Source organism: Passer domesticus, chromosome 13 (genome assembly GCF_036417665.1).
Source record: "Passer domesticus isolate bPasDom1 chromosome 13, bPasDom1.hap1, whole genome shotgun sequence".
NCBI classification, from domain to species: domain Eukaryota; kingdom Metazoa; phylum Chordata; class Aves; order Passeriformes; family Passeridae; genus Passer; species Passer domesticus.
The window spans coordinates 10,284,641-10,298,196 of NC_087486.1; the positions used below are offsets into that span (position 1 = coordinate 10,284,641).

Below are 13,556 nucleotides of genomic sequence, written 5' to 3' on the forward strand. Positions count from 1 at the left end.
CCCAAGTGAGTGCCACAGGTATTACTTTATACGGCCTTTATATCTAACTTATATTCAAGAACAAATATGTCCCATGTTAAAAGCCACCTGTTAACTGTTACACTTAGAGATTACAGCTGTTAGGCACTGGTAACACTCAAAAATTGAAATATGTAGTACTAGAAAATGTAACATTCATTCTTTTTTTGCTCCTACCGTATCTTCCAAGTTCTTTTCAAATTCTTCCAGGAATCGAGTCATGGCAGGATCTCCTTCAAAGTCATTAAAATGATTGTTCACCCACAGTAATACTACTCTGGTAACCTGGAAAAACAAAATAAATTATGCATATATATATACACATATAAAGGTACTTATGGTTCTACTCCTATAAGCTTTAATCTATAAACACAGAGGAATACTTGGATGTGGCAGAACATAAAACAGATTTCTGTATCTGATAGGAAAAAGACATTTACACTTGAAATCATCTTCTTTTTTCCTTTTATTTCGGGAAGCAAATGAAAAATTTAAAAACCCAAATATTTTTATATTTAGAAAATACTGGCTACCTCACCCAGTACATACTGGTGCATAAATTCACCTTCAGCTAAGCCTCCCTGACACGCTTCATGAAAATCACCTTTTAAAGCATCCTAATGACTTCTTTAAAGGAAGTTCTAGTTGTAATAATGAAAAACTTTCTTCCAAGAAATTTTAGTTAAGTCTTCAGATTGCTTCTGCAGGTGCTACAGTCACTACTATTCATGGTAGTCAGTCTGACAACTGCATTATCCACCTATATTATAAAAGAAATCTAAGTCTATAGCAGTTTCTCTTCTAAAATTATACCATATCTGCATTTGTTTGATGACACACTTCTCTTTATCTTTCCTTTTATTAAAAACCAGTAGCTGGCAATATGAAAAGCATGGAAAGAGGTAAGAAGAGAAGCAGTAACTGCAGCAGACCCTGCACAATTTCCTATACAAAACACCCAGTGTTTTGACAGTATGTTGGACTTCCTCAGCTCAAGGCTAGAAGACATAAAAACATTGGCTAAGAATCAACAAATTGGCATAAGTTCCAGACTATCAAGGTTTTTCATAATTGAGCACACAGTTAGATAGAGTGGAACCTAGTTTTATTTATCCTAGATTATCAGCAATACTAAAAGGGATCAATTTAAATATATTTTCACCAGAAATATTAATCTCTTAGACTCCAACCAACCTTATCCCTGAGACTGTCCACTGTGAACCATTCCAAGAGTTTATTTCCAACTTCCAAGGGACTTGTTAGAAATGTTCTGTATGTTAAAAGGAAATCTTCGATGTAGGTTGGATCCACAATAGAATGTTCCTCTATTAAGTGCATGATGAGTCTCTCGGGTGTTGCCTTAAAAAAGCAAATCAAAAAATCACTGATATCTCTCATCACTACCTCTCACTAAAGGGTAATTCAACATAAACACGTGACCAGTATAATCCCTTTAGAAAGTTCACTTATGGCCAACTCAGGAGAAAATGCACCAACATGTTTAAATCAAATCCTCCTGCTTCTCTCAGCCCTGACATTTTGCATAGATAACACCTGGCTAAAACAATTAGTAACTTCTCTTAATTTTAATTTTTAGTAGGCAGTTTAAGTTCCTCTTTCAGATTACAAAAAAAACAGTCATAAAGACCCCAAAGGGTGCTCCCAATACAAAACTCAATGTATGTGTTGAACAGGTTTCAATTTATGTAACTTTATTAAAGGAGAAATGGAAGTAAATTTGAAATATAATATACATCCCTTCCCATCAAGTTTGTTGAGCTAACACAGACAAAACTGAATTATGTATACTAGATTCAAATTCATTTACTAATAAATAAAAGTTTAACAGACTAATGGAAAACATAGAAAGAAATGTACCTTGATAACTATGTGTCCTTTTCTGGTTCCACTGCGATCCAGCTCCCTGTGCTCCTTTACCATCACAATTTCTCCTTCTTCCTCCACTTTGTGAGTGTTTTTTTCCACATGGTTCAGAATCCTCCAGTAGTCTTGCTGGGCTATACACACAAACTGTCCCCAAGGAGAACAACAGTGATTAAAGTATCTAAAACATGAATCCCCATCTCCAGGCTGAACAATGAACAACCCCAACTCTCCCAGTCTCTCTCCACAGAGAGAGTCTGTGCACCTCAGAGCACCTTTGTAGCCTCCTCTCGACCCATTCCAATCTGTTTTCTTTTATTAGATGCTTAAAAAGAAGAGACAGTTATACAGAATTGCAACCTTACCTGACAATCATCTACTTTGGTTCTGACCACTCCATTCATGTACTGTTTGTCCAGTGAGGGAGTAATCCCAAAACTGTTTCCCATACAGAGACTCTCACTCTTCCCATCAGGATAGCTGATTTCTACTGTGCCATTTAAAATAACATACCAAGAATCAAGCTAGAGAAAGCACAAAAAAAAATTAAAAAGTGAAGCTAATTCAACAACTTTTGTAAGCTCTTATCTCAGAAAGGCTCATTCTTGTAGCCTCCTGTTTGTTGTCACCACCTCTCTGCAACATTTAATTCACCAACACTGTAAGGCAAGAGATGGAGACAAAAAGGAATGCTTTTCAGCTTTCTCAATCATTTCAGAATTGATTCTGGAGGGAAAAATGCTGATGAATAGATTGCTTTCTTAATAAGTAGGCTAATTGCTATGATATATTCGTACCATTTAGTGAGAATGAACACTCCTTCCCTGGGTACCCATTTATCACTGCCAGAGAGGAGTCTACCTCACCCCTTCTTGGAGGGATGAACAGCAAATGCCATTCCAGATGTCTTGATCCAAGCAGGAAGAGAGATTTCAGGACAGTGACTCAGGGCACTATGCTGGGAGCCTGCCTACTGATTTAACACTCTTCTGGTGTTAAGGGACTTACTTCCTGGCCGTCTTCAAGTATGATGGCTCCTGCTTGCTCTACGACTTCAAATATCATCACTGAGCACAGCTCTCTCCTCACAGACATGGTCATGTTGGCAAAGGCAGGGAGCTGGTGCATGAATTCCAATAATTGTTCTGTTGGACAAAGGAAACATTGGTATGATGACTGCAAGGCCAGGGATTCCTTGGATTCCTTACTCTTCCTTACTCTCTTTAATACAAATGTATTGAACTTCAGTTACATTCATTTGGAAATTGTTCAGTGGTGTTACACTTCCCATTAGTGCCTGTGGCTAAAAAGAGCCCAGTGTGCACTTTGTCATCAACAGCCAGAACTCAGCTCCACAGCCTTGCTGGTGTTCTGATTGACTCTCAGGGCAGCAGTCTAGCTAAGAGTAAAAGCACTTCAGCTTCAAACATTTAGAAAAATTAAAAATACCCCTAGGTACAGTAATTATAAGCTAGACAGGAGCATAAAATGATTTTCCAGTGTTCAGAGACGCAATCTGAAGTACAACAGAAAGCAAATTTTGCTATTGAAATTCATGCCAATTCCTAGTTAAACACTGCAGTAAATTATCTTCATTTTAACTGTTTTGCAGCTTACAGTTAAGTATACCTATACACAGTAATAGTACGTTCTCTTTGCTATTTAATAACTACTTCAACAGTTTCAGGCAATCAGAATTACCTTGCTACATATCCCATTACATCAATGCATGCAATGACTGTAAAACACCACATCTTGAGCACCACAAAGACTGTTGTCCAAAATACTTGGATTCTGAGAACAAATATTCTCTCAGATAGCAAGAGAAGATGTAATTCAATTAGGAGTATCAACAGAGCAAAGTGAGACATCATTCAATTATTAAGATGAACATGGAACATGAACTCATTAAACAGTTTTTGGTTATGCTTCTCTTAGAAATGTTATATGAAGTAGCCCTATGTGAATTTTACTGCTGTGTTTTTCCTCCTCACCAATGTCATCATCAGTTTTATCTGCAGGCTCTTTCTCAAGGCACTCTCGGACAACATCTCGCCCTAGAAGTGGATCAGAAGTTCTGTCAATATCTTCATCCTCCTCCTCTTCTTCATCTTCAGAGTCTACAGGTGCTTCTGGAAGACCCGTTAAATCCACATCTCCCATCTCACTTTCTGTAGCCTACAAAGAAAACATCAATAAGACAGACTTCAATGTCCTCAGTTCAATGATTTATGGTCTGAGATAGCGAATTAAAAAAAAATTAAATTCTGTGACCAACAAGTCTAACTAGAATCTCTAACAGCTCCCTTTCTAAACACTGAGGAAAACATGTTATGCTGAAATCTACTGGATTTTAATTTTATTCTCTCTTTCTTGTGAATTCCTGTGACATTGTTTTTTCACCATTTGAGTCTACAGTATTAACAAAATAATAATATAGTTTAGTAATATCACTGGCTACCCAATGCCTGTGGACACATTTCTACTGTCAGCAATAGATGCATAGACATCACCCTGAGCAGACAAACAAGACAATGGTCAAAGAGAACAAAATACCAGCAACAGAAAGCAGAATCACATAGGAATCATTTGCACTAATTCCTTATGTACAGTTCAAATGATGTAATGGCATGAAAATAAATTTTCAAACAGATGGAAGGGGAAAAAAAAGTAGTTTTAGATTCTCGGTTTCTACAGAGTAGTTGTTCAGTCACTTTTTTTAAAGCTTAAGCCAGAATGCAAATCATTTTTCTGTTTAAATTCAGAAATTTGAACAACAAGATGTGTCACTGAAAAGTATAAGGCAATTATATAGAAACTTGCAGAAAATGGAGTTTGTTTTGAAATCAGCAGATTTACAACACTCACTTTCACTTTGAAGAAATCCTTGAGATTTTACAAAAAAACTGAACTAAGGCATCAAGTACCCTGCATGTTCACAAAACATACAAAATAAAGGATGAATTTGAGCAGCGTAATGGGGCTGAGCACAGCTTCTCTGGACAACCTGTACCAATGTCTCAAAACCCTCACAGGCAAGATTTTCTTCCCTATACCCACGTTAAATCTACCTTTCTCAGTTTAAAACCACATCCCTTGTCTCTGACACTACAGGACACAGTAAAAAGTCTTTCTAATAAATTTGCTTTAAGCATTGACAGGGTGCAATAAGACCTTAACCCCTTTTCTCCAGTCTCTGGGGGCTTCACATGGCTGCCACGACTGCCAGATGGAGAGTGCACCCACAGCTCCATCAGGACCAAGTCCCTCAGGACCCTGCCATGCTCTGCCTTGGGTCCCCTGGACTTGTTCAGCTCCTCAGGTGCTCTCAAACACAACCTTCTCTTCCCATGGGAGGGACTGTGATCCCCCATCCCTGCCTTGATGCTCAGGGCATGGAGAGATGTGGGAAGAGCAACCTGTGAAAACTGAGACAAAAACTGCTGAGTGCCTCAGCCTTCTCCATGTCATCAGTTCTCCTGCCTTGTTCACTGGGGGAGTGAAGCACAATTTCTGTCTGGATTTGAGTTTTTGGGGGTTTTTTGACTAATGCACCTGTAGAAGCCCTTCTGTTTTTTGTCACATCCCTTGCCAAATCCACCTCCAACTGAGTCTTACTGCTCCTGATCCCAACCCTACACATTAGGGCAGTGTTCCCATATTCCTCCCAGGACACATGTCCCTGATTCCACTATGCATTTTCTTCTTGTGCTTCATTTTCACCAGAAGGTCCTTACTTGGTTACTTGTATCCTGCTCTTATGACTTCACACAAAATATTATTAAGTGATTTAATCACACCAGACTGCACTGACTCTATCTCCCTACACTCTCCATGCTGATGTGAGCCCCAATACCTGAACAAAGGAACAGCTTTGTCATCATATACCAGAAAAAAAATACTGGGGTTTAGATATAACCTTGGGCCTTAGAGCTTGTCCACATTTTGGTAATTAGCCAGCAAACCTAATAAATAAAGCTAAAACTATTTTAAAATATATATTTCTTTCAGAGGAGGATAACAATATGGAGAGGGTTAAATCTGTTTTACATTACATCACTTTATTGGCTTCTGTAGCTCACATTAACAGTTTTGGAACTAAGCCCAAGTGCAAATTGTACTTGGAGAGTCTCAGCAGCACATGATCAGTACAGCATTTTATTTGAGGACTTTTCTAGCATTTCTTCATCTAAATAGCCACAATTTATACCAACTTCTGCATGCTATGACAAACAGCAGCACCAATCCTCACTTTGATACCCCCATGCCAAACCAGAAAAACTGAGGCTACAGCTTCTACCAATTTTTTTATATCCTATATAGGAAAATAGACAAATCAGCTCCTTTCATGATGAGTAGGTTACATTTTGATCAAACTGTGGAAGACGAGCAGGTCTTCCAACTGTGTTTCAAAGATTCTGTGCAGATGGGTGACAGAATGCTGGCAGGTCAGTCTGGAAGGAACAGGAAGGATTTCACTCATAAAGCCATCTGCAGAAGTAGCTGCCCTTCCCAACCACGATGCTCCAGCTGTTTCCATTATCAAATAGAAAAATCAATCCTAACACAAACATTTATGAACTACTGATGTACAAAATGAAACCTGAAGCTGCAATCCTCAAATCTCACACAAATATGGATTTCCAGGATTGGGTCTGTGACACAAGGGATCTACTGAAATACACATCCTTGATAAATATTTTGCAGATAATCTATTTTAATATTGAAGCCTTAACCACAATTGGAATTACTGCTGGACAATGCTGGACAACTGCCCACAAAGAGTACATACTCCCAAAGTGATAAATGAAGGATTTTGAAAGAAGTGAAAGGAGAGAGAACTGACAGAAATATACAGGTAGGAAAAAATTGATGCAAACTGGTTGGTCACTAAGAGAAGACAATTGCCAGGTATTGATACAAGAAACTAATTTCTGAGAGTAGAGGTGAGACCCTGTCCAACCACACCTAGAGAGACAACCTGGATTCCCTGTGTGACTCTGGCTGGGCACCTCAGACCCTGTCCCATAAAAGGGCAAAATTTTTTTTATTACACACAAAAAAAATTTGTGTAATAAAACGTTGAATTCTTTTTCCCTGAGGACCCCTGTAACAGGTCAAAGCAGCTGTACAAGCCTGCATTTCAACTGCTTTATGCACAACCAAACACCCTCCCCTTGTTCCAGCTGAAGACCATAGTTCTGAAATTAAATGTACTTTCAGGAAAGGACTGAAAGAATAAAAAAATTTAAATCCCCTTCAAGCAAGAAGTTGCTTTAGAAACTGTAGGGATTATCTTACTTTTTCTTTCTATAATTAAAAGAAGTCTGCATCACAACAGAAAGACACCTGCTCTGCAGTATTCCAAGCAAGCTGGAATTTACAACACACACGTTTGGACATTTTCACGTCCGTGTTTCAGACACCAGAACACTGAAATCTCCAGCAGGGAAAAACAACAGTACAGGACAAGAAAGCAAACCATAAATTTTCATCACTTTTTGCAACTAACTCAGGATTTAACACAATGTCTCCACAGCAGAGCTTACAAGCAGGAATCTTCTGCTGATCTCACTAAGCTTTGCATTCATCATTTCCTGCTTAACTGGAAATGGGCTTTACTCTGGACTGAGAGGCACCTGGAACAAGTGAAACCTCATTTCAACACTATTGATGAATGCAGTGTACACAGATGAAGAGAAAATCTTTACGTATCTTAATAAAACATTGCTTCATTCTTTGCTTCTACCATTCTAATCATGTTTTCCAATTCTAGAATGAAGTTTGTACTACTTACTGTAAAAATTAATGTTAAGATACCATTAATTCAAAAGGTCATTTCAAGGCTACATTAATCAAAATTATTCAGAATGTTAGCGACACTAATGTTATTTCTAAAGAGTTTTGCATGTGAAGCTTGGCATGATACATATGAAGTTGACTACAAAAGCAAAGTATCATTTTCCAAACATTTTATGAAAAGCTTATTTTGCTGTACCAAAAATGCTTTCAATCATTGAGTGAATACATCACACTCAAAATGAAGGTTTATTACATACTAAAGATATTCTCTACCTTGATAATGCGGTGAATATTTGGGGAAAACCACTTTTCTTTTTTGTGATTTCACAATCTGTCTATATTGATGTGTTGCTGCAATATAATGCTGTGTTAAATATTGTGCAATGGCATTATTACACAACATCTATCTAGTGCTAAGTAATATCCAGTGATCACTTATAGATTTGTGACAAACAGTAAGAGAATTCTCCAACACTAACTGTTACAGCTACTGCAATAAAACCCATAAAAGACATAAATGCACATAAAATACATCTTTTATCAGGTTACTATTTGCACGTTAGGCATATGAGAACGAGATACTAAAGATTCACTAAAAAATTAAAGGGGAGAAAACCACTGTGGGTTGTTGAGGATTTTTCCCCCTTATGCCATGTCTGTAGCACGTCTTCTCTTCACCCACAGCTTATCAAATGCTTGATTCTCTAATGCAATCTTTCACAGTTAATGTCACTGTAGCTCTGATCACACATGGCTGTAGAATTATCTCTCAGTATCTCACTCATCAGTGATGAACAGTGGTGACCTGCCTCAGCATCAACCTGGCCAGCCAGGAATTCTCTAACAGATGTCCTTATTTCCTTCAGGATGCAAAACCAGACAGGGGAATGTCACTGAAAACTAAATTCTTACCTGAAAAGTCCTAACTCCTAAAAATGAATATAAAATCTGCAGTCATTTTCATATTAATTATTCCTTAGTGTACAAAATGCCAAGCACCATGGTTTATTTGCTAGAGTGCATATAAATATGTTACTCCATAATTTCCTTCATTTATGTAATTTTTACTTGTTTAGCAATTATGCTCTTTTGTCATTTATGGATGAGTAGATATAAGGCAATTACCCACACATGATAAAGAGTATTCACTTATTACAAGATATCATTGCTAGGGTGGTGATATCTTTGGTATCAATAATATATTTTAAGTGCTTTTCATTTAGAGCAACCTTTCCAACCTACTCAAGCACCCTGCTGTTATGCCCTTGCATGATCTCCCTGGCAGGCCCTTTCCAGCCCCACTGATCCTGGAGCTGTAGGCTCTTGGACTCTCACAATCCTAACCCTAACCTAACATCAATTCTGATGTGGTCTTGATTCAGAAAATATAAAAGAGTAAAAATAATCAAGATACAGAACACCATCCTTCCAGCACAGTCTCTCAGAAATAAGAGAATTCATGGAGCATCTTGGAGAGACTCTCTCAGGGATGCCAGCTACTCCTGACCTAGCTGGCAGCAAGCAAATCTAAAGTAGTGAGGTTGTAGATTAAATAGGACAAAAATGCAAGGACACTTCCAGTGTTCTGAAATAATTTTTGCTTTAATGTCTTATTTTTCAAGTTCCCTAAGCAATATATTGCTGTGAATAGGTATCATTAATCTGTTTCCAGTACAGAAATAATATCCAGACAGCACCTAAAGAAAAAGAACAGGTGTCTAAAATCAAGTTACACCTACACCATGCTCAACAACTGCTGTATACTCTGTATTGTGGTCAGACTGCAACTTGGAAGTGGAAAAGCTGTGAAACGACTGATCAATACAAATCCAAGCTGAGCCCCCTCATCAACCAGAGCATAAACACCCATGAAATGAGCTCTGCGATTTGACACAAGACAGGTAACTTATTAAGTGTATTATCAGTAAACAAATGAAGCTACCTCTGGCTTTCAGCCAACTTCTGCTCTCAGGAAACCACACTAGAATTTCCACAGTCAATTAGTGCAAAGTGGGTTTATTACTACACTTTTGTTTGCAGAACTGAACATCTGCTATTAGCAATAAATATAAATAATCAAGGACGGTATTGGAAACACCAGGCTGATTTTGAGAGATTTGCTCCATTTCAGAAAGGAAAATGATCCCATGAATCAACAAATGTTACTTTTAAAAGCCACAGCATACAGAAAGATGTGAAAAGCAAGAAAAAGAGCTTCACAAGCAGCAGCTTGTTGCATGTCTGTAGGAGTGATGAGCCCCATGGGCAGCACAGGGATAGGTGGAAGCATCAAGAGGGTTTTACCCAGTTTTGGATAAAAGGTCACTCTTCCTGTTTTTGGAATAGATTTAACACCAAGGAAGGAAAGCCATGAAACCAAAGCAGTCTTACCTGATAGATATCAGACAGGCTGCTGCTCCCAGAGTCACTGGCAATGCTGCACCCCGACTGGCTGGAAGGGACGTGCGTCACCTGGGGGTGCGGATTGTCCGTGAGGTGCATCTTGGTAAGGTCAGCTGGAAGCTGAAAGTGAAATGAATTGGGGGAAAGGCAGGAAAAAGAAAGGAAAACAAGATGTATAAGTCTGATTTGAAGACAAAGTTTTTCATAAAACTTTGGTTACAGATTTAAGTTTGTATTTGAATTGCTGAATTACTGAATCAAAATCAAAGAAAAGTTGAGCCTGTAACTTGACATACATTTTGAGAAAAACCTAGTTTAGACACACTTCACATTTCACAAAACTGATAGAAAATAATGCACCCTTCTGTAAAACAAAGGTCTTGGATATTTACAACTAACTGACATATCCCAAGATGACAAATACATGATACTGGCCAAACAGCACACAGTATTTAACCTTAGCTGACATTGCAACCCATTAAGAAGAAGCAGGATTCCTCCTTATAAGTTCAATTTCTGCACCTTAGTTCAGGAATAACCTTTAGAAAATACCAATGTAGAACAAAAAGTAATGTAATCTAAATAAAACATCTGGTCTGTAAAGGGCTTTAATTTTTTTTTAAAGAAATGAGTACACAGAAAGAATATTATGCATTTTGGCTACAGCTATGTACAACAGCACCTCCATTTCATAAACCTATCTGTAAATGAACACATGTGCAGGTATCTAAATTTGAGTGCATTATTCAAGTTCACAAACATATTCTTTCTACTTTAGCTTTTAAAGACTCAGAACTGCATGGGATACTGTCAAATGAACAGTCCTTTAATTCAGCTGCTTGTTTATTTTTTCTCACATATACTTTTCTTAACAACATTAAATTATTAACATTTAATATTTATTTTTTTTAATTATACTCAACTATATGAAAAGCACATTGTGTCAAGGAATCATTAATTCTCTTTGTGCTTTTATCATTTTTAAATTATACAAGTTATATACTATTTCTTTTAAAAAAAAGTTCTGAAGCAGAAAAAGTCCAAAACTACTCGAACAGCATCAACTGTTATATTTCTTCTGTAAAACAAACCAAATTCCACACAATCATATGTCAGCTACTAGATACTCAGTCCTACAATTTAAAGGACAGTACTGGAAAATACTCTTAAGCTGGTATCAACTTTATAAATACTGACTAAACTTAAGAGAAGTCATAAACAGGTTTTGGTTCAGCATCACAATTCTATGTCCATTATTTGAAGAGCACTCAAGAGAACTACTTCACCAAACACCAGTTCACGTATTTTCTGAAAACACAGATGGCACCACAGGTCTTGCCAAACCTTCCCCACACCCAGGGAAAAAATTGTTGAGACCCTCTGACAAATGCAACATAATTTTACTACCAAAATTGTGACAAGGAACACGAGGGATCTTGCATCCCTTGCAACTCCCAATGACATTTTACTGGCAATCACTACTCAAACCTAACAATTCATATGGGTTATGAAAGAAAACATTACTCTTCCTCACTATCCTAATTTTTACCTTATTCTAGCCTTGTTTTTTCCTCACAAAAGAAAGTATAAAATACCCTATAAATTAATATCTATGGTCACCTGAAAAGAATAAAGTCTGAAAAGCAAAAGGTTGCTAAAATCCCACAAAAAACCCCATTCAAGCAGTAGGGGGAAGAAAGGAGGTTGGCAGAATGAGGGTTAGGGAACTTAAGTTGTAGTGAACTTGATCTAAATACAAAGAAACACAACACATTCAAGCCTATGTTTAGCCACCAGAAAAAGTTTTACAGGCTGAAAATACCTATTTTCAGGATTTGAGAACAGCAAAAAGGTCAAAGCACTCAGGTGACAAAATTTAATCCAGTGGCAAACAGCACTGGGGAAGAGCTGACGTACGCAGAGATGGAACCTCTGACCACAACAAACTGTGCAAGAGAGAAAGAAGCTGAGATTTGATTCTGATTTTATTCTGCTCTGGAGCACGGGGTGGTTCCTTCTGGAATCCAAAAGGCGCATTGCCTACACAACCCAGGTCTGTGCCACACACAGAGCACTCTCCAGGCTCTGCTCTCAGCAGGCACGGGGCAGGAATCATCACATCCTGCCCCTAAAACCTCAGACCCTGCACATGGGTTGAGGCAGAGCCATGTCACCCATGACACCTGCGGCGTGCATGGAGGATGCTCTGTGCTCTGGCAGCACTCAGCCTGTGCTGCAGGGTGACCCTGCTCCTGCAGCACCCTCAGTGCCCCCAGCCACGCTCCCAGAGCCACAACCCAACAGGTCAGAGCACCCCTGCCCAGGGAGGTCACATCCACCAGCACCGTGGCACTCACTGGCAGATGGACAGGGCAAGGCAGCTGCTGAAATGCTGAAGGGCAGTGGAAGTGAAACATCCAGGAGTTTTAGGAAATTACAGAACAAATCACTCATGCAGATTCACTGGCTCTAGCTTAAAGACCACAGGTTTGCTGCAAACTCTTCAGGCTGTCCCCACCTTTATAACCTCCCTATTCCAGCAAACAGCTCCAACTTCAGCTTCAATCTTTTTGTCCACAACCAAATCCAATGCTGACTGTGGTAACACAGACATAAGGAAATCTAATTTAAGCTCTCTTCTATCCAGATTCTCAAACCTTCAAAGCAGCTCCAATAAAGCAGTGAGCAGGACCAAGAGCAGAACCAATTCTGCAGGATTTCCCAGGAGAACAGTGGCAGGTGCTGCTCTTTACCAACAACTGGTGCTGTTAAAGCCTGTTCTGGCTCAAAGACATCCCAGCAGCCACACATATGCACTGCCACATCCAGTTTGTCTTTTCTAATTTATTTGAGATTTTAAGATTCTTGTGATGAACACTGTCTTCCACACCTAGACTGAGAAGTGGGGCTCCACCTGGTCCAATGGAAGGTGTCCCTGCCCATGGCAGGGGCTTGGGACAAGATGAGCTTTTAGGTCCCTCCCAACACAAACCATTCTGTGACTCTGTAATTCTAAGTACTGATGGAACAAGACATGGCTCTCAAAATAAACAGGTTGTGCATATATTTTGTGTGTCATTTTCACAAAAACCCACTGATGATCAAAGCACTGCCAGCCTTCCCAAAGGAGTATTTCTAAACAACTAATTAATCAAAACTGCTCTTCAATCCCCCTGCCAGCACTCCCCTTCACTTCCATCGCCTATAAAGCACATGGGTATGCCTGATGCAAAGTCCTGCTGGACTTTGCAATATATTCTTGCAAAAGACATTTAATGCAAGTTAGATGCAAGGAAACATCACAATATCTCTTTAAATTTGAGTGAGAGAGATAAGGTTTATTTGAGACAAGTGACCTTTAAAGTACTGCTTGCCACTCTACCCGATCTCCCAAAATAAATCACAGCTTCTGTCTTTTGTATGCCATTTTTATTACCCAAAGTGATTGT

The 13,556-nt window shown here is 38.7% G+C and overlaps 1 protein-coding gene across 15 annotated transcripts in view; it reads right to left on the bottom strand.

Moving 5' to 3' along the window:
- The window catches only part of RAPGEF6 (Rap guanine nucleotide exchange factor 6), a 126,432-nt gene that overhangs the window by 37,256 nt on the left and 75,620 nt on the right, over window positions 1–13,556 (bottom strand). For all 15 annotated transcript variants that reach the window (XR_010347110.1, XM_064387644.1, XM_064387645.1 and 12 more), the window contains 7 exons: window positions 10,096–10,227; window positions 3,897–4,080; window positions 2,911–3,047; window positions 2,268–2,426; window positions 1,897–2,049; window positions 1,213–1,377; window positions 196–303 (listed from right to left, as the gene is read on the bottom strand). Coding sequence is in view for 14 of the 15 variants with exons in the window: in XM_064387644.1 (XP_064243714.1) it covers window positions 196–303; window positions 1,213–1,377; window positions 1,897–2,049; window positions 2,268–2,426; window positions 2,911–3,047; window positions 3,897–4,080; window positions 10,096–10,227 (1,038 nt within the window). In the remaining variant the exon portion in view is untranslated. The remainder of the gene's footprint in view (window positions 1–195; window positions 304–1,212; window positions 1,378–1,896; window positions 2,050–2,267; window positions 2,427–2,910; window positions 3,048–3,896; window positions 4,081–10,095; window positions 10,228–13,556) is intronic.